The sequence below is a fragment of the Microcaecilia unicolor genome, chromosome 10 (genome assembly GCF_901765095.1).
Source record: "Microcaecilia unicolor chromosome 10, aMicUni1.1, whole genome shotgun sequence".
Classification (NCBI taxonomy): Eukaryota; Metazoa; Chordata; class Amphibia; order Gymnophiona; family Siphonopidae; genus Microcaecilia; species Microcaecilia unicolor.
Genome location: NC_044040.1, coordinates 204218778 through 204240868, shown reverse-complemented (window position 1 = coordinate 204240868; position 22091 = coordinate 204218778). Strand labels below are relative to the sequence as shown.

Sequence of the window (22091 nt, the reverse complement as noted above, 5' to 3'; positions counted from 1 at the left end):
TGAAGGAAATATCTACTTCTTAACATAATTGGATGCAATTTGTTAGAACTCTTGACAACTGGTGCAGCGGTCCTGTTGGGACCAAAAGAGATAAAAAACGCAAAGACTTTACTGCATAGATTTTCTGATACAGTCTCTTGGCTGTGTTACAGGGCCGAGTGAGGCCAGCTAAGACAAGCTCTAGCTACGTAAGAACTACAAATGAAGGCCTGAAGAGCCAGTGCACAACCTCACAGGACCATTTCATAGAAGCCGCCAGACATCAGTCCTGCATGTCCATCAATGCTACTCCACCCTCCACAGGCAGAGTCATCTTCTTGGTAACCACTGTCACCAGGGCGTCCACCTTGAGGAGAGACAACTGCTTCACCTGATTTGTACCCGGGTCGGATAAAGCCACACCATGGCCTTGGCCACCTCAACGCCCCCATCCGAGTCCGACCACAGCGCGAAAATTAATTTCTGGATGGCCTCTGAGTACTAGCCATCTTCAGATTAACAGCAGCAGATGCTGTGACCTCTGGGTCAGTAATATTTAAGGCCTCTAAGGCTTGAGAAATAAGGGATGGCAGTTCCTCTGTATGAAAAGGACAGACCGCTGAGGGGTCATCCAGTTCCTCATGGAAGAGCTCACCCTCCTCCAAGCCAGTCGACCTCCGTCAGAGGGAGCTGCCAGGGAAGGGGCAGCCATCACAGGAACCAAAGACCCCACTTTGGACAAGGTCATGCATCTCCTTTTAAGGGCGGAATCATCCCCGGGAGAAGAGGTCGGCAGACCACGGTCCCCAACGGGGCTCCCAAGACCGGAGCTGGAAGCAGCTGAGGGAAGGCACGTTTGAGCACATAGGCCTGATGCATGAGGAGGACAAACTGAGGAGAATAAAACTCTCCAGAGTCTGCAGCCACTGCAGACATCCCTAGCTCAGGTCCAGAAATCATACTGGACACCCCCCCCCCCCCCCCGCCAATTCATCCTCAAGAGGGGAAACAGCCTGCAGTAAAACTGGAGCAGGGATCGCCTCAGCGCCAGGAGACTCAGCATGGGAAACTGCATCATCAGAGGAGGTGAACAAACCATCTCCACCACTGGACTCAGTGCACTCCGTGCTGCAGAACCCAGACGCTGAACCCCGTTTTCCGCATCAGGAACAGCGTTTAACCGTCTCTGCCACCATTCCCCAACTCAAACCGCCCGGGGAGAAAGAACAAAGGAGCTGGAACTTACTCCAGCTGCTGGCGCTCCAATCGCAGCGGGACATCCCAGCAAAGAATTGAGCAGCACATACTCTGGCTTCCCTGAATCAAGGTAAAGCTCAGGCAAAAAGCATACAAACCGCTGTAATCCCACCCCCCCTTTTTTTTTTTGGTTGTGAAGGGAAGGGAAACTCTGAGCAGCCTAGCCCAAAACCAGACTGGGAGAAGGGTATGTATAGCGGGGTGAAGTAGGGGCCCAGAGACCAGGTATGCCCCCAAAGTTGGCACCCCCTTGCTCAATTGGCCACCCAGCTCAGGAGCACCCCCAGAATCTTTGAATCCAGGACTTGGTAAGAATCCATCCACCACCTGCTGGAGATAGAGATATATTAACTGATGCAGGGGCGGACGGGCAGGCTGGTATCGTTGCCTTCAGTCTTGTCTACCTCCACCTGCTGGAAGACGAATATAACCCAACAGTTCCTGGATTCATCTGCTAGAGGCACTAATGAATTCTGTTCACTTTTTTCACAAGCATGCCCTGATGGGATAGTTTTAAACACTTTTAAATATTTTTAAAAGTACTACACCATGCACAATTGATGAGGATAAGTGGTCCACTTCAATATTATGTTTGACCATTTAATTCATTTCAGGTTTTAAAATATCATCATCTTTGCACATCTTATGTATTTTAAATGGATTCATCATTTTTAGCTAGCTGTTCACAATTATGTCAGAGTGAAATATATATTTTTTTGATATGCATGTTTATTCAATGTGATTTAAGTTATATTTTGGATTTAATTTGTAAGTTGAAAGTATTTTGATGTTTGTTGGGTCCAACAGTGTGTCATAAGCTCCAGATGTAGCCGTTTAGCGAAAATTGGCCACGTCAGGTAGTTTCCTTTACAAGTTGGTCTGCGTGTTGCCGTCTATACATCTCAAAGGAAGGTACAGAGAGAGGCGACAAAAGTGATAAAGAGGATGAGACAACTTCCCTATGAGGAAAGGCTAAAGACCAGGGTTCTTCAGCTTAGAGAAGGCCAAGAGGAGATATGATAGAGATCTATAAAATACTGAGCGGAGTGGAATGGGTAGACATGAATCGCTTGTTTACTCTTTGCAAAACAGACTAAGGGGCACGCAATTAAGCTACTAAACAGTAAGTTTATTTAAACTGGAGAAAATATTTCTTCAATCAATATGTAATTAAACTCTGGAATTCATTGCCACAGAATGTGGTAAAAGCAGTTAGGTTAGCAGAGTTTAAAAAAGGTTTGGATAATTTCCTGGAATAAAAGTCCATAAGCCATTATTAAGATGGACTTGGGAAAATCAACGGGTTATTTCTAAGATAAGCAACATAAAATCCATTTTACTCTTTTGGGATCCTACCAGGTACTTATAACATGGATTGGCTACTGCTAGAAACAGGATACTTGGCTTAATGGACCTGTCCCAGTATGGCAACACTTATGTTCTTATGAAGTGGGCCTGTGTCCCATGGTAATTAAATGAGGAATATTAGGTCAGACTGTGGGTATGAGACAGGGAGAGAGGGGATATCAAGAACATAAGAATAGCCATATTGGGTCAGACCAATGGTCCATTTAGCCCAGTATTCTGTTTCCAACAGTGGCCAAGCCAGGTCACAAGTACCTAGCAGAAACCCAAATAGTGGCAACATTCCATGCTACTAATCACAGGGCAAGCAGTAGCTTTCCTATGTTTGTCTCAATAACAGACTATAGACTTTTCCTCCAGGAACTTGTCCAAACCTTTTTTTAAACCCAGAAATGCTAACTGCTGTTACTACATTCTCCAGCAAAGAGTTCCAGAGAATAACTATTCGTTGAGTGAAAAAATATTTCCTCCTATTTAAGTATTTCCATGTAACTTCCTTGACTGTCCCCTAGTCTTTGTACTTTTGAAACGAGTAAAAAATTAAGAGGCGGAAGAATCGGGCTGCCTTTTAAAACTGCCTCTCGGTTTCTTCTTATAAAACTTCTAACTGACCGGTATATTGCTTGTTCTATATATAAAGGAAAACAGGAAACTATGTCAGTTTTTGACATTGTACACTGAATGGTTTAATGAAGATTATAAATACCAAAAAATGAAGCACTCAAATAGCAGAAGGCAGCATACTTACTTGTTCTCAAATACAACTGTGAGTGAATCTTCATGGACATCTTTAATAAATCCCTGCAATAGAAAAACATATTAAAAAAAAACTCATATATATAACAGAAAGACTAAAATATAAGGATCAGTAACCATGGCCATAGCTGGAAGTGGAAAAGCCGCCAGGAATGAATGACATGTAAGCGTGGGCCAGCAGCAGATGAAAAGCCAAGAATCTACTTTCCTACTACCACTCAGACAGAGGAGAGAGAAGGAAAAAGGACTGTGAATCACAGGGGAGGAGGATAAGTAAGGCTCAGCTTGTAAGCAGGGGGCACAAAATATGCTTGCCTACCCCTGGAGATAAAGTGCCTAGTAATGGGCTCTGTCAGCAACCCCCAGCACACCTGCCAAACTGTGGCAGTTTAAGCATCCCACCCTCCATTGCTCAGGGGCAGAAATCATTAAAGAGGCAGTGGTCCCACCTTGCTTCAGCACAACTAAAATTGTAGTCCCATGAAGAGCAAAGAAGGTGATGGTCAGAGAAACTACTCAAGCAATTGTTCCCTCCCTCCAGTATGAGAGCAGGATTGCTCTGATATGTCCCCTGCCCTCAGTGAGAGAGAGACACACACGCACTGCCAAGAGACCAACCAGTTTGAGAAAACTGTCTCTGGCTGAACATTGAAAAGTGGTACTGAAACTGCTTATTTCTCATTTAGTGTTATGGAATAACATATAGCTATGCTAACTGCAAAATAATCAATACACTTTTTCAAGAAGGTGCCTCAACCATTCAGTAACACAAAGGCAACTTATAAACATTTACAAGTGTACAAATTACTGTTTTGTTCCTGTTTCATCCATATCATTTTTGAAAAAAATAACATGGTCATTCCATTAATGAGTCATCCATGCTCATCAGAACACCTGTCATGGGAGCCAAGTTAATATTTCTCAAGTATCAATATTCTGATTGTTAGTTTTAGCTTCCTTAGCTGTTTCAAATCATTATCAGCCAAAATTTCCATAATAGTTAACTAAAATAATTATGGCAAAATGTGATTCAAAATACTTTAATATTTAAAAATTCTAACTCATGGGGAAAAAATGTCATTATAAGCATTTTGTTGTCAACTGCAGGCTAACACCCCTGTTTACTAAGCTGTGTCCGAAATAGTAAAAGAAAGTCGCTAGCATGGCTTAGTAAACGGGGGGGGGGGGGGGGGGGGGGGGGGGGGTGTAAAACTTTTTAAAATTTCCCCACAATTGGTCCTTACTGCAGACACACAGTTACATTGAATGAACCAGCTGAAATCAGAATAAGAGACAATCAATTAAAACAGTTTTAGAGTTTGCTACCTAGATAGAAGTATAAATTATACTTGGACATTATTTGGAAAGAATGCTCTTACTGAACACCAAAAGTCAAAGGACACATTCTAAACTGTTTAATTTGGTGGTCTGGCAATTCAGGTAAGATTTTTCAATACAATGTTCCTTTAGAAAACTGCAACCTATTGGCCTTATTTTATGGTAGAAGCTTACTATCAACTGTTTTATGATGCTACTCGTATATTATTTTTTATTTATTTGTTACATTTGTATCCCATATTTTCCCACCTATTTGCAGGCTCAATGTGGCTTACATAATACCGTAATGGTGTTTGCCATTTCCGGTAGAGGAACAAATACAATGTCAAGTTGTGGACGAATAAGGTTCATGTGTTATAGACACATTGTGGAATCGTAGAGAGGAAGAGTTATGCAGTGTACGTTACAAGTTTTGGTAGTTTCGGAACTTCTATTATGAATGTTTCTTGTAAGTCACAGATAGTGCGGTATATACGAAAAAAAGCAAACATATTAAAGGTCAGTAACTATTAAAAATCAGAGCTCAACAAATCCCAGCACCAGGTCATCGTGGTGGCAAAAAAAAAATGAGACCTGGTGTCTAGGGCTCAGAAGACATGGGCAGTTATGCAGGAGCATCACAGCCACACAAATGCCCTTAGTAACAACCCCCTTCTCTTACTTGCACTGCTTCTTTTAAATCCCCTGAAGAGCAGCATGAGCTTGTATTTTTACGGGTACCACTCTGCCTGTCTTCAGCCAGCTGTCCACTGATACTGCACAACAGTTGAAAGCAGAGAGCAAGTACTTACAGTATTGAGCAATCTTAAATGTCATCATAATGTACTTGATTTTTCCTTGGCAGTCTCAATCAAATAAATATTCCATCATCTTCACATTAAATGTTTAGCTACTGAATTTCTAGCCTAACTATAATACACATCTTTTTTAAGCTAAGTATTTTTTGTTAATTTTACTTTTACATTTATAGTAATTCTGAAAAGAATTAAGCCAAACTGAAAATGAAGTAGGTCATTTGGCACAGACTTAACTGAGTATGCTTCTGAAGAGACCAAAGGACTAAATTAAGGTTCCACTCTAGGCGTGGAGTACGAAAGGGAGGCTGCAAACAGACCATTCCCCACAAGAATCAAACAATATCCAGGTGAGCTGCAAGAGACGTCTTCTTAGTCGGCCCCTGAAACAGGCCAGACCTGCAACCTGAGCTTCTAGAGAACCCAATTCCAATCCTTTCTCAAGACCTGCCTGGAGAAACACTAGGATGTCGGCCCCTGAAACAGGCCAGACCTGCAACCTGAACTTCTAGAGAACACAATTCCAATCCTTTCTCAAGACCTGCCCAGAGAAACACTAGGATGTGTGTGACCTGAGCAGAGAAGGGAGAAAGTCCGCACTCAGAACCCAAGCCCTTGAACACCCTCACATATGCCATGAATGTAAAGCGTTTCCAAGTTCGAAGCTAGGTAGCAATGACCAAATCAGAATAACCTTTGTCTATGCAAAGTCCTTTCAATGGACAAGCCGTAAGTCTAAAGGGGCACGGATCCTCCATAAGCACAGGACCTTGCTTCAGTAGGCCATGTACCTACAGAAGGCAGAGAAGATTCCTGTCCAGCAGTTGAATCAGGTCCGCATAACCCAGCCTCTGCAACCAATCCGATGTTGTGAGAATTATTCAACTCCAGTGAACCCGATCCTTTGACATGTGGTCTACCATGGGCCAAGTAGATGTGTCTCCAGCGAGGGCTGAAGTAGGGCTGCAACTCTAGCTGGATAGTTCCCATTCTCCTGGGTCCAAGGATTGCCTGCTGTGAAAGTTCATCTTCACCTAGCAATGCGAGTTACTGTCAAGTAAAGATTGTTTTCTCTGCCCAACTCGTGAGGGAGACCAGCTCTTCAGCCACTGAATAGCTACAGGTCCTGCTTTGCTTGTTGATATAAGCCACTGCAGTCGCATCGTCGGAGAAAACTCAGACCGGGGCCCCTGCCAGAAAGGGAGCAAAAATCAAATAAGGAATTCCATACTGCCCTGACCTCCAAGTGATTTAATCTACCACCGAGATACCTATTTCACCCAGGTGCCCTGTAACAGATGGAACATATAATGATCTCCCTGACTTGCTGGTGTCCGTTGTCACCACCTCCCATTGTGTTATCGGAAAGAGAGGTCCGATAGTCCAATTCCTGGGCATCACTGCATACTCTGTTCAGCAACTAGCATCCAAGGAAGATAAAGGTCATACTTCTGTGAAACCAGAGACCAGCGGTTAAGAAGAGACTCTGTAATAACCACCAAGATCGGAAAAGAGAGGTGGAGGCATCAAACATATAAATGGCAAGTGACCGACTTACCTGCAAATGCGCAGTAGAGACTTCCCTCTCTGTCCCGCCCTCGCGTCAAGACGTGATGATGTCAGAGGGCGGAACAGAGAGGGAAATGGAGTCGGACGCTGCCGCTTGGAAACGAACATCGCGCACACCAACCTCCCCCTCCCCCCCATCGCTCCCTCCCCCTTCCGTATCGGGCCCCCTGCAGTGACCTGACAGCGCCTCTCACCTCCATGTGGAAGCGCTGCAGGCAGCAGCAGAGCGATCTGCTGCTGCCTGTAGAGCTTTCACACGGAGGTAAGAGGCGTTGTCAGGTCAGTGCAGGGGGCCCAGCACGGAAGGGGGAGGGAGTGACGGCGAGGAGGGTAGCTGGACATGGGGGGAGGGAAGGGTTGGTGGACGGGGAGGGGGGGCAGCCAAGGGAAAGAGGAGGGTTGCTGGATATGGGGGGGGGGGGATCGGTGGACGGGGTGAGACCAGGGGACAGAGGAGGGCTGCTGGACATGGGGGGAGGGCAGGGGAGAGCAGGGTTGCTGGACATGGATGGAGGTGAGAATTATTACATTTTGCAAAGCACAAATCTCGCCCGTTTTAACGGGCTTAACGGCTAGTTGCACTAATATATAGAGAACAATTCACTACTGAAACCACCGCTGAGTCCATAACACCCCAACTAGAAATCGCCTCAATCAGAATTCAAAACAAATCGCTGATTGATCAGTTGAACTGCGCGCCCTGTTCTACAGACCACCTGGCAATTGGAACGAAAGCCAGCCAATCTTCACGGACTTCATCTCAAACACTTGTGTTAATAACTCCAACACACTAATACTAGGCGACATAACCCTTCACTTAGAAGATCCCAACTCCGCCAATGCACGTGAATGTAAAGAATTCTTACAGTCCTGGGATCTCAAATGGCCTCACAAACTACCCACATTAAAGGACACACACTAGACCTCCTAGCACAGAAACTGTACACAGATCATAACTTATCAATAACAAACATGAAATGGTCAGAAACACCTTGGACCGACCACTACAAATTGAACCTATCCCTAAACTGCCGAAAGAAGGGATTAATTCGCACATCAGTACATACAACTTACACTACGAGAGGGCAAATAGATCACAAATATTCTGGCAACAGATATATGACAATGGATGGATAACAAGATCTGACTCCATACATTACCGCAATCAATGGGAGGATGGATGCAGAACCGTACTAAACGAAATAGCACCTTTAAAGACGAGAACATCAAGACGACAAAACTCAATACCTTGGTACAATGACAAATTTAAAAAAAACGCAAAACAAAACCAGAAAACTACAACGAGCATGGAAAAAAACAAAAGATGAACACACACTCAATGCATGGAAACAAATACACAATTAGGCAAACCAAAAGGTCCTATTATAAAACCATACTAGGACCGGATAACAAAGATCTCAAGAAACTATTAAATAATAAGCTATTAGACACCACCCCTGTCACCACATCCAACACAGACATCCCACCTGCAGACAAATTGGCCACCTACTTTAAAGACAAAATAACAAAACTACGCAGCACCCTTCCTCATCACATCATCGATACTGAAAACTTCTTCAACAGCCTGGGCGGATACCCAGCTGACCGAAACTGGTCAACATTCAATCCACTCACCACTGAATCAGTCACACAAGCGACTCATAAGTTCGCCAACACCCACTGCAAACTGGACACGTCCCAGTCACCTACTTAAATACACCCCCAACCGATTCATAGAAGACCTCACATCCTACCTAAACTTAAAGTTACAAGGCTCCTTCTCCAAGGAATATAGCAACATCCTACTTACCCCAATACCTAAAGACACCAAGAAAAAAAAACAAAAACAAATGATCTCATCAACTATCGACCAGTTGCATCTATCCCTCTAGTAGTAAAATTGATGGAGAGCTTGGTGGGTAGGCAACACTGTACAAATTTCCATCGAATAAAATGATGCATTGGTAACATTTATGCATCCACCAGGCCCGGCTCATTCATTTTATTGGCCTGAAAGAAAAGATGTTTGTTGGGTTCCAGCACAACATCTTATTTGTGTGCTTCCAGCGCCATCAGTTACGTCGTCAGGCCGCCAGTATCAATTCCCAGAAGTGACACTAAAGAAAGTGGCTCGTAAACTGTCTTTTTTAAAAATTCTCTATTTCTTGCCAGAAAAGAAATAGCACCAGCCCCCACTGCTTCCCCCACAATACAGCCTGCAGGAAAAGGGGTCCTCACTGTAGCTCATGTCTTGGGAGGTAGGCCATCAGCAAGACTTCTATCACAGAGCCATGGGCTGTAGCTCAAGGTTTGAAGGAATCTGGCCCAAAAGCTGAGGAAAAACAAACTACTACAATAGTCAACCTAAACCATCTGTAGGAGCAGAAAAATACTGGAGTATTTCTGGCTGCACCACCTGTTATACTGATGTCATCAGAATCTTTACACCTCTGCCTCCATCTGCTGACAGGAGAACATAACCCATAGGTTTGAACTGGTGTAAGAGAATAAGAAGAAATGAAAGACTAAAGCAATAACCAAAGAAAGCTGGAAAAGGCTAAGCATCTAAAAGTCAGTGCATGATAAAAGATTCAAAGGATGTGGCCACCCAAATCAATGATGAAACAGAGCAAAGTTAGACGATAAGACAAGAAAGAGCACAGCAAATTTTCTAAAACAAATATAAAATAAAGGCACCACATCAAGGATGCTACAAACCTCCCTGTTGAGTTATCCAACTTCCTTGTTTTGTAAATATCCTTTGAAGATACCTCCCTCCTAACCATACACATCTGAGTGACTATGGGATTTCTAAGTTAGCTGCAATAGGAAAATAGAAGCAGATTTGTGTCACTGACCTGTAAGAAAACCACAAGTGAAGAGGCCCAAGGCCAGGATGAGCATCAGCAGCCAATGCGAGAAGAGATCCAGAAGAGAGCGCTGCTGCAGCAAAAAAAAAAAAGGGGGGGGAGCAGCCCATGAAGAGGAACAATATACAAGGGTACCCTTCACCTCTGTTGGCGAGAAGTGCGTGTGAAAAGGCTATTTTGCTATTTCTTGTGAAATGGAAGCATGCAGTAAATGCTCGTCAGGGTGATATAAGCAAGGTGCCATGATAAAAATTCTGATTGTTGAAGGAGTACCTCCAACTGAAATTTACCACTGCATGCAAGTTGTTTATAGTGATGACTGTGTTGATGTGAGTAAAAAAGAATGTAAAGATTGTGAATCAGGAAGGGCTGATTTGTGATCAAAAACGAAGTGGTTGACCAGCGACAGCAATGTAAAAGTCTCACACAAGAAACTTTGATGAACTTGTAAGGACAATCAGAGGATCACTCAAAGCTTTACAATGCAACCCAGAAAACTTTGAAAGAACAATTGAGAAGCGTTCAGAAGAACAGAAAGGAAATTTTGTTGTAACTTGACAATACTAGGGCTCACACAGCAAGTACCACCACAGAGGCAGTGGCGAAGATGGGGTCTCACAGTTACCCTTATCCACCATACAGCCCAGAGATTGTGCCATGCCATTTTCATCTTTTTGCAAAATTGAAGGAATACCTTCAGGGGCATTTGTTAGACTCGAATGAAGAGGTGGAAAGGACTGTGGGCAACTGGTTGAAGAATCAAGGTGTGCAGTTCTTTCGCAACAGCTTTCAAAAACTTGTCCATCGTTGGCAGAAATGTGTGGCGAACAGTAGTAACTACATAGAAAAGTAAATACATATAATGGAAGCGCAAGTTTCAAGCATTGATGTTCATTTTTTATTCATTACAATATCTTCATTTAAACAACAAAAGTTATGTGAGACTTTACATATGAAGGTTAAATGAAAAGTAATTAGTTTTGATCAGACAGCAATGAAAACTATCACCTCACTTCTGGCTGGTGCTCAAAACAAAAAAACAAATGTTCCATTCCTGATCACAGCAATCTATGCAAACCCAGAATCCCTATTAGGATCAATGATGTCACCTCTTTCTAAAAACCAGAAAATTTGTGGTCCAGTGTGATATTCCATTTGTTTTGTGTGTTCACTTATATTTTTATTTCGAGATGTCTAACTCCCTTTTGATCTTCCAGCTCTAGGTGGACTCCAAAAGTGGGGTTACAAATAACAGATAAAGGCTATAAAAGTTTGGGAGGGCAACTTTCATTTTTCAAAGTTTTGTGTAATATAGGATCTGTAGAATGGGACCAGTGGTGTGCTGGTAAATGTTTAACAGGCTCTCGCGCCTCCCTCCCCCCCCCCCAAAAAAAAAAAATCTGTATATATGAATGTATCATACACAACTTTATTATACATTTTAATCGATACAAAAGGATATGTTTAGCAACCAATTTACAAATATTAAAACATACAACATTCTTTACAGTAAATTCCATATGGCCAATTGATTTCTGCAGAATGCTCTGGCTGATTTTTGCTGCACTCTTGTATCTCTAGTCAACCTATGTTTGCTATTCATCCAAGATTTAACAAATGCATTTGCATCACAATCTGTAACTCTCACCACTGAATGTGATATACTGGACTGCAAATCAGCGAGAAGAGATGAGCCTTGAGAAGAGCAAGATGACAGGGAGAGTCTTGGGGATGTTCTGGGAAGCTGGTGGGCCCAGATAGAGAAAAATTGCTAAAAGGATGAGCTTAGAAAAGTTGACGATTTCATCCCTACATACAAAGAAAACCAACAATTTTGTCTAAGAATAGATCAGTGAAGTGTATGACTACAAGCCTCTCGGTGACCACCTACCTGCCCAGAACCGCACCCTTCTCCCTTCAATAATTCAGCAACCCGCACTTGTTCTTTGCCCAGGATGATGCAACAAGCTTCACACCGACACAGAACGGCCCAACTACACATGGAGGACAGCACACACATACGTCAGTAGATCTCCGACACTGCTGGCTTCTGCACGTGTCAGTGTGAGCCTTGCTGAATCAGCCCGGGCAAACAGCAAGAACGGCTGCACTGAATTACTGAAGGGAGAAGAAGACGGTACTTGGGTGTCCTGGGGGACTCTGGGTAAGTAGGTGATCACTGAGAGGCTGGTACACTCCCGAACCCCGCGGATCTGCAGGGGATTCCCAAAGACTCTTGCAAACCTCCATAACTGATGTTTTTCACATCCTGCAGCCCAAAAGCTGGAGATACCTGACAATTGTCTTTTCTTTAGATAGCGACACTGTTCTGAGCTAATGGATGTTATCCCTTCCTACCAGCAGGTTGCGGTAGAGCAAACTGAATTCTGCCAGTGACATCACCAGTATAAACTATGGTGCTCCCCGGTACAATTCAGTATGCACCTGTCAAGCAGCAAAAGGAGAAATTAGACCTTACCTGTTAATTTGATTTCCTTTAGTCCCTCCAGACCAGCCCAGGATTGGACTGATGGGTTGTGCACGCTTTCCAGCAGGTGGAGACTGAGAAGATCAATAAGAGCCCTGGACATGTGATCTAGATTAAGTATATTCTTAAAAGCAGGAAAAAGGAACTCCCTTCTGCGCTACCGGGATTCTGAGCAGCCACCAAAGCACTAAGAACATCATGCTAGCGAAGGCCCAGTAAACCTCTGTGCCTCATAAGTGCAAATGTAATCCACCCCAGGAAGAAGTTTGCAGAGCAACTCTATATACTTTCTTTTTTTTTTTTTGTAAACTTTGAAGAAAAATGCACAGAGTAGCTCCATCCAGGACTTCTCTAACCAAAACTAACCCGAAACAAAGACTTCAAAACCAACTACCTCTTCGAGAAACTAATCAATTCTTGAACTGTACTGACGGGAGGGACTAAAGAAAAGCAAATCAGCGTCCCTCTGGACCTGCCCAACGTTGGACTGATGGGACGTAACAAAGCAGTACCGTTAGGGAAGGGACCCCAGCAAGCCTGCCGTAAGTACCCAAGCCCCAAAGCCAGCTTCTTGACGACATTGGACATCAAGCCTGTAGTGCTTAGAAAAGGAATGCAAGGAAGCCCAAGTCGCTGCTTTACAAATGTCCACGGGAGAAACCAACAACCTCTCCACCCAAGAAGCAGCTTGACCCCTCGTCAAGTGGGCCTTGAGCTTTTCTGTAACCGGTTTACCCGCAAAAGATAAGCTAAAGCTATCACATCTTTAAGCCGCCTTGAAATAGTAAGCTTGGAAGCCGCCAAACCTTTGCGAGGACCCCCAAAGAGTAGAAAAGGCCGGTCTGAGTGTCTAATACCTTCTGTAACCCTAAGATAATGTTTGAGCACTCTCCTAACATCCAGCATTCGCAGCTTCTTCTGATCTTCCAAACCTGAGGAACCCAAAACCGGCAAAACTACAGACTGGGAGAGATGAAAACGAGAGAGCACCTTAGGAAGAAATGAGGGTACCGGACGCAAAATCACTAGTTCCTTAGAAAACTGCAAGAAAGGAGATCAACAGAAAAGGGCCTGCAACAAGACACTCACCTAGCCGAAGCAATCACCACCAGAAAAACTACTTTGAGTCTCAGAATCTCAAATCCCTTAAGGGAACACAATGACAGAGGTTCAAAGGGCGGTCTAGTAAGAGCGGAAAGCACCAAGTTCAGGTCCCAGGATGGAAAGATGTCTCTGACCGGAGGACGAATGAAACTGACTGCTCTCAGAAAACAAGACACATCTGGATGACTAGCCAAGGACCGACCTTGCACTTTCCCACGAAAACAGGATAAAGCCGCAACCCGCACCTTTAGGGAAGCAAGAGTCAAACCTTTCTCAAAACCCTGTTGCAAAAAATCTAGCATCTCCACCACAGAAGCCCAGAGGTGCCAGGCGCCACTCCAAACACCAACCCTCAAAGACCCTCCAAGTCCTAACATAACTCAGAGACGTTAACTGACGACGCGACCAGAGCATGGTGGAAACGACTTGTGAAGAGTAAGCCCTCTTCAACATGCGGGCACATTCAAGAGCTAGGCCGTAAGACAAAAATCGTGCCAGGTCTGGATGAAGAGTCGGTCCTTGGACCAGAAGATCGACTTGATCTGGAAACCGGAGCGGAGGAGCAGAGCAAAGACGCATGAGATCCGTATACCATGGCCTGTGAGGCCAATTCGGAGTCACCAAGACAACTGGACCTCCATGTGTATCAATCCTGTGAATGAGTCGCCCCAGAAGAGGCCACGACGGGAACGCATAAAGACCCAGAGGCCACGGCTGAAGGGCATCTATTCCTTCTGTCTTGATCTCCTTTCTGCAACTGTAGAACAGAGGTACCTTCGAGTTCTGACTCGTTGCGAATGCCCCACTGATCCGTTATCATTCGGAATGCCCGCTGAGAGACCACTCCCCCGGATCGAGGGTGTGACAGCTGAGAAAATCCACTTGAATGTTCTCCTCTCCTGCTACATGCGAGGCTGAGAGAGAGAACAGAAGAGACTCCACCCAGGCCATGAGCTTCGCCGACTCCTACTGTAAGAGGTGACTTCTGGTTCCTTCCTGTCTTTAGACATGGGCCACTATGGTCGTGTTGTCTGAAAGGATGTGAACCGCAGCTATGCTTAGCATTGAAGAGAATGCTTCCAGCACCAGCCGAACTGCCCTGGTTTCCAACAGATTGATTAACAGGGAGTTCTCTTAGGGAATCCAAAGGCCCTGAGCGAACTTCCCCCGGAAGTGGGCTCCCCAACCTCTGAGACTCGAGTCCGTTGTCACCACAATCCACTGGGGCACCTCAAGGGGCATCCCCTTGTTGAGATTGCTCATATGCATCCACAAGAAAAGAGTGCGGCGCGCCTGAGCCGAAAAGGCAACCTCTTCTCCAGACTCTGACTGAGGAGACCACCTGGCCAAGAGGGAAGACTGAAGCGGTCTCATGTGCACCCTGGCCCAAGGGACCACTTCTATTGTCGCTGTCACAGAACCCAACACCTGTAGATAATCCCCAGCACTGGGAACAAACTTCTTCAACAAGTTCTGAATCTGTGACCGTAACTTAAGAACTCTGGTCGGAGGCAGAAAAATTTGACTATGCGCCGTGTCGAAGCAGACCCCCAAATACTCCAGAGACTGAGAAGGAACCAGCCAGCTTTTTGTGAAGTTGACTACCCAGCCAAGGGACTGCAGGAACTGAACCACCCGAGCTGTGGCCTGCACACTCTCCTGATATGATTTGGCTCGGATCAACCAGTTGTCCAGATACGAAAGTACTAAAATGCCCTCTTTCCTGAGGGCGGTCGCCACTACCACCATCACCTTGGTGAACATGCGAGGAGCCATAGCCAGACCAAACAGAAGAGCCCAAAACTGAAAATGGTGACCAAGAACCACGAAACGGAGAAACCTTTGATGACCAGACCGGATCGGAATATGAAGATTGTCTGGTACAAAGCCATGAGAAATTCTCCTTTTCTGACAAACACTTAAGGACTGAAGGGTCTCCATTCAAAAACTGGATACTTTGAGAGCTCGGTTGACCACCTTGAAATCTAGAATAGGTCGCAGGGAACACTCTTTCTTTGGAACCACAAAGTAAATGGAATAACGACCCTGTCTGAGTTCTGAGGCCAGCACGGGACAAATAGCGTGAATATCCAGTCTTAGTAGAGTATCCCGCACCACACTCGCCTTCAGGCAAGACAGGCAGGAAGACTCCAAAAAGATGTCGGAAAGAGGCCGTGCGAATTCTAAGGCATACCCATCGCGAATAACCTCTAAAACTCACTGGTCGGAGGTAATCTGGGTCCACCTCTGAAGAAATTGTGAGAGCCGAGGCTCCACTGGAAACAGAGGAGGGGCCAGCATACCTTCATTGGGAAGGCCAAGCAGAGGAAGGCAAAGAGAGGCCGGAATCTCGCCCCCGTCGGCGTGAACCCCAAAAGGATTGAGACCTCTGGAAGAATCTGGACCTCTGAGCTTGTGTCCCTCTACCTGACTGAAAACAACAAAAATCACGACCACAACACCGGCTGAACACCGTACTCCGCCCAGCAGGTTTAGGCCTGTCTTCCGGGAGGCTAAGCACTTTCGTATCTCCTAGGCTACGAACCAATTTATCCAATTTGTCACCAAACAGAAAAGAATTTTTAAAGGAAAGCTTACTTAGCTTGGACTTGGAGGCTGCGTCCGCCGCCCAATCTCTTAACCAAAAGGAACGGAGGGCCGTGACCCCCAAGGCTACAGACTTTGAAGAATCCCTCAACAAATCATATAAAGCATCCGCTAAAATTTATTTGGTTCACTTGTATCCCACATTTTCCCAGCTTATGCGGGCTCAATGTGGCTAACAAAGTTACTAGAAAATTACATAATACAACAGGATAAAATTGTTCCAGTAAAAAAAAATTTGGCAGCACCCATCTCATTCTTGGCCACCTCAGCATCTATAGAAGTGGAATCATCTGACAATCTAAGATTCAGCCCAATGGAAGCAGGCTCAAGCTACCAAGGAACCAGACTGCCGCCTGGACAGTCAGAGACATCAAAACTTGCTTTCAAGAGTGTCCACCCTACGATCCTGAACATCTCAAAGGGCAGTACCACCATCGACAGGGACCGTATTAAGTTTCATAAAAGCCGAGACCACTGCGTCCATGACAGGGATCTTAAGAAGAGATCTATCCTCCTCTGGAACCGGATAAAGGAACAGCACAGATCTAGCTAAGCGAAAAGGAGAATCAGGCACATCCCACTGGGCCTGAATAATGTCCCTTTTATCCTGGTGCATAGAAAAGGTCTTACCTGATCGCCGTATGCCCTTTAATAGCAGGTCAACCTTGCAGACCTCGGGAACCAAAGGCTGCTCATCTTCAAAACAAAGGGTAGAAGCCACTAGGGAAATAAGCTCCTGCAGATCATCCTTAGGAAAAATCAGTACCACTGTAGGGTCGTCTCCCGGGGGAAAAGACTCCACACCTAGGCTAACAGGGAGAGGATCCTGTGGTTGCTGATCATCCATGCCTTCCATCTCCTCCAACAAAGGCAAATCTACATCTGGATCAGACAGCTGATCTTCCTGGAGATCCCACAACCCCCAAGCCCTCTTTACAGGAGCTAAACCCCTTGTCTGAACACCTCCCGAAGGAGAAACAGAAGAGAAAAGACCTCTGCACTTGATTTCTTTAACAAAAAGGCTTGATACATCTGAAGAACGAATAGGGGGAAAAACCTCCCTCCTGAGGTCGAAAAGCCTAAGGGAGAGACACTACCGAGCTATCTGAGGGCTGAGAAGTAGAAGGACCTGCCCAAACAGCACCAGGTGCAGTCCTGACAAACTGAAAACTTTTCCCACCAAGATTGACTCAGGTGCTGACACCGCCGGCGCCGGAGGAACCACGGCAGAAGAGACTAACAAGGAGGAAGCCGACGCTGAATCCACTGCAGTACAGTACTTGCAGGAGCCAGACGCGCCAACTCCCCGCCACTGACACACACTACACCGGCGCCATTCTTTGACATCGCGGCGCACAGTGAAACCTCCCCAGTAGATTTTTTTTTGCTTTATAACCACACTACCAGCAGAGCGAGATACTGAAAACAGCGCGGCTGTCTGGGGCGCCAAAGCAGCTACTCTGCTCGTTCGGGCCAAGGGGAGAAATGGCTGCTCTTAGAACGTTTGTTTTTTTTTTTTTAACAGTGTGGCTGCCTCTCCCAAGCTTAAAAACCCTTCCTCCGAAGGGGTAGAGCTCTTCCCAGCTGATACTAGCAGCCTAAACAGCAGGAGAATAATAGGGGAGGAAGAAGGGGGAGGGACCCGGGAGCCCCGAATGCAGCACCCTTCTGAACAACAGAAACCCGGAGCACAGAACACAAGTACCTGGTTACTACAATTTTTTTTCAATACAGCTGTTATTTCCTTCTTTAAGAGAGCGAGAAAGAGAGGAGACTAAGGGCTCACCTCCTTCCACTTGCTAGAGACTGAGAATATACTGAATCTAGGTCACATGGCCAGGGCTCTTATTGGCTCTTAGTCAGATCTTCTCAGTTTCCACCTGCTGGAAGGAGTGCGCATCCCATCAGTCCAATCCTGGGCCGGTCTGGAGGGACGCTAAGGAAACTCTCTTTAACACACCCGTGGCCCAACCAACCACTGCAACTGTAGTAACCAAGTGAGCAAACCACCACACAATGGCACTCACTATATCAGGATATAGCCATATCACAGGAACCTGTACAGCTGAAGCACTAAAAAGGAAACACAGAGTTTCCCCCCAGGCCGAGGTCTTCCAAATATGGGACTTCAGAACAATGTCAATATCACTAAATAAATAAAATTATCAGTTATAAATTAATTAATCAGGTATAATATAATTCCTCCTTTCTTTGCATTAGTTCCACTGTTCTGAACCAATATGATATACCGATGATGACCTATTGGGCAGGGGAAGACAAGGCCTTCCCAAATGACAGCTCTGCCAGTCTGAGCAGGCGCTGGCCAGCACGTCCAATCTGTAGTAGTTAAAGGAATGAAGTAGCGACAAAGTCACCGCCCTGCAGATCTCCTCAGGGGATATTGCCCAGGCACCTGCCCAGGAATCAGCCTGAGCCCTAGTAAAGTTGGCTTAGAGCCCGAGACACCGGACAATTCTTGCCAATGTAAGCAAACTCAATAGCCCCCTTAATCCACCTTGCAATGGAGGCCTTCAAAGTTGCCTGGCCCTTCTGTGGGCTATGGAAAGGTACAAAGAGGTGGTCCGAGAGACAAAACTCATTCATCTCCTTTAGGTACCTAAGCAGCGTCCTCCAGACGTCCAGAATTTGAAGCCTCTGATCCTCCCGCAACGATCTCTGCGCAACAAAAAGAGGACAAACAAACCTCCTTATTCACATGGAACGGGAGACACTACCTTGGGAAGAAAGGATGGTATCATGCACAAGGACACAGAATCCTCTAAGAAAGAGAGTTAGGGATCCCAACATGACAGGCCTGCAATTCTGAAACCCTTCTAGCAGTGGTGATTGCCACCAAAAATACCATCTTGATGGTAAGATTCTTGATGAAAGCTAAGTGCAGGAGCTAAAACAGAGCCTTGGGCAGCGCCCAGACTGAGGTCCCAAGAAGGAAAGGAAGGAAGAAGAGGTGGGAGCACAAATGAGTCACTCCTTCAGAAACAAAGATACCGCTCTATGCAAAGCCCTTCAGCTTCCCCCGAAAGCTGGACAACATAGCTACCTGCACCCTCTGGGAGCTCAAAATCCAGCCTTTTCCAGGCCCTGCTGCAGAAAACCCAGGACATCGGGAACCTGAGCCCTCCAGGGAGATAGGGACTGTTTTCAACACAGGACACAAACACACGCCAGATCCTGAAATGCCTATGCAGTTTCAGGACAGAGTTTCAACAGAGATCACGATACAATCCACAATTTGGGAAGCACTGATTAAACCACACAATACAATAGGCCTGATGGCTCTGAGGAAATGTAGTACGCTATAATGCAAGATACTTGGACTGAAACACCAAGCCACCCAGGAGTGTTGCAGTGAAAGCCTGCATAATGCCTGGGAAAAGTGAATCAATCATTACTCAACACCACCACCTGTAAATCAGACAGAGACCAAATTAGCCAGGTTCCAAAGGGAGATGCAGTTTGGTTAGTGGCAACTGTCCAGGGACTTTTGCTGAAAGGAGAAGGGTTGATCTGGAGGAATGTGTTATAAGCAGAACAGCTCCAGATGCTTGCACTAGTCAGCCTAACAGAGGCCAGGTTAGCCTGAGCTGGAACCTCAAAGGATGTTAAGTACTATAGTGAGCATTAGCAGTAAATCTGAGATCATACTCCAGATACTCTGGTACTTAGGTTTATTACTGTCATAGTATGCACAAATCAACCCATTTGGAGACATTACTCTGAAGGAAACTGCTGGCAAACAGATAAAAGCCATACAACAACTATTCCATGTCAAGGACATTTGGAAATCTCTAATTTTGTACTGAAATTTGAATTTAATTTTGGACGGTGGTAACATTTATTATTTATATAGTAAAATGTTTTATCCTCTGTATAAGTAAGTCATTTATCTTGTCACTATTTTCAAAGATATTTCACACAGCGCATGTAAAATTACACTAAGAGTATCTACCTAGCATTCAATGCTGTGACCACTATAACTTTAACCAATAATTCTTCCAAAATGTCCACAAAAACTAAAGGCCTGATTCACTATGGCTTTTCTCCACTTCTATGGATGTCTTAGGGGGATAAATGCTTAGCTGTCCTTTTAGCAGGGCTTGGAGTCAAGACACCAAACCAACTCCCATTCCTCTATTTTTCTACCAGCTGACTCCAACTCCTACGGATATTAGGCTTTACATTTTTTGCTCTGGATCTAAAGCACTGTTAGACAGAACTTTCGATCCAGGACAAAGATAAGTATAAAAAGATAAATTTACCATATATTATATGTTTTTTATTTTGAAGCTGGAGTCGGTACATTTTTACCAACTCTATGACGACTTCACAGCTCTGCCTTTTAATGAGCTGTATTAAGCGCTTACATGCCTAACATAGCACACTACAGGCCACTTAGGCGTCCTGTGGTAATTGCACTAATTTTTTTTTTTTTGAGAGGGCAGAAAATGGGCATGCCTGCACTAAACAGCATATCTACCTTAGCATGCACTGACAGCGTATCTACCTTAGCATGCACTAACTGGTTAATACAGGATACTGCATACGCCTTTATCGCCTACAAAATGGGTGACAGTCTGTGCTCATGCAGTATTTTTTTTAATGGCCATGCATTAAAGCTATAGCTATTAATACAAAAATTGGCCATTTTACTGCAGCTTAGTAAAAGGAACGTTCAATGACTGGGCACCAAGGACAATTCCAAAATAGTATCAAATATGGCTGCACAAGCCTATTGCAAACCTGACAAGCTAACCAATCAGATTTATTGTAATGTTACATTATTGTTACAGCTTACTGTTAGAAAACCATATCTATGTAGCCATATTGGGTGGCAACTTAGGGCTGTTTACAAAGGTGCACTAGCATTTTTAGTGCGTGCTAAAAATTAGCGTGCGCTGTGTAGACGCTCATAGGAAAATTATGGACATCTACATAGTTAGCGCGTGCTAAAAATGCTAGCGCGCCTTTGTAAACAGAGTCCTAAATTGTAGATTGGAAAAGTGTTATTGTAGTCAAGTACATCACCTTTTTCTGTTTGTCCATGCTAAATGGGTTAGTTCTGCACATCGCTCACGTTTAAGCCAGGCCATTGGTCTCAAACAATTTGTACGCTCACTGTTGTATCCAGTTTCAACATCTTGAAAAAATCATTTTTATGACATTAGGAGCACTGGAGGCTCAAATGATAAACATCCAAATCTATTTCAACCCATGTATTAACAAACATTAAGGGCTTCTTTTACAAGGCTACACTACTTGTGAAAAAGCCCATTCTATTCCCATGAGCTACTTCGCAGTCAGCCTGCCGGTAATGGTAGAACAGTTTTGTAAAAGGAGTCCTACCTAAACTCTTTACACAAGAAAATCTCAGAATGATTATTTTTATAACAGGGTAATCATTCTTTTTATTTCTTAAGAGTTACTTTAAATCTAGAACCTGCTCATGATGTTGACTCTCACCTGCATCTCAATCCTACACTGTTAATCTGAAATTCATACAAGATCTTTTCTTACACATACCAATAATTGATTAATGTTCAAGATTTATTAACATTGTTTCATTTATGAATTACGATGTCAGAAAACTAATTCATTATGGGTTTATATATAAAAGTTCTCAAACTACATTATAAAATGTAGAACTGACACTTAACCAGCCCAAAAACCAAACACGGTCTATTTTTAATGTCAGATGCCAGAAGTATAGCTGTTCTAGCTCTATTACTATTATTGTCTACTGTAAAATGTAGTTTTAAAACTAAACGTACGAAAAAGCTGAGTGAAGTTAATTTTTCTTTTTGTGGGAGGCCCTTTGATGTTATCTTTGACAGATTACACATAGAAATAATTTGAGAACCACTACTATCTGTAAAGTATAAAAATATTAAAGCTAGTAGTTCAGTACTTACTATAGACAAGTATGATTAATTACTTTTACCTAGA

General features: G+C 44.4%; 1 protein-coding gene across 5 annotated transcripts in view; it reads right to left on the bottom strand.

Moving 5' to 3' along the window:
* Positions 1-22091, bottom strand: part of FXR1 (FMR1 autosomal homolog 1) — a 137716-nt gene that overhangs the window by 114145 nt on the left and 1480 nt on the right. For 3 of the 5 annotated variants that reach the window (XM_030215747.1, XM_030215744.1, XM_030215749.1), the window contains exon 2: positions 3350-3402. In XM_030215747.1, the coding sequence (XP_030071607.1) occupies positions 3350-3402 (53 nt within the window). Of the gene's footprint in view, positions 1-3349; positions 3403-10622; positions 10727-21173; positions 21207-22091 lie in introns of those variants that run through there. The other 2 variants (XM_030215745.1, XM_030215748.1) reach the window with 2 other exon arrangements.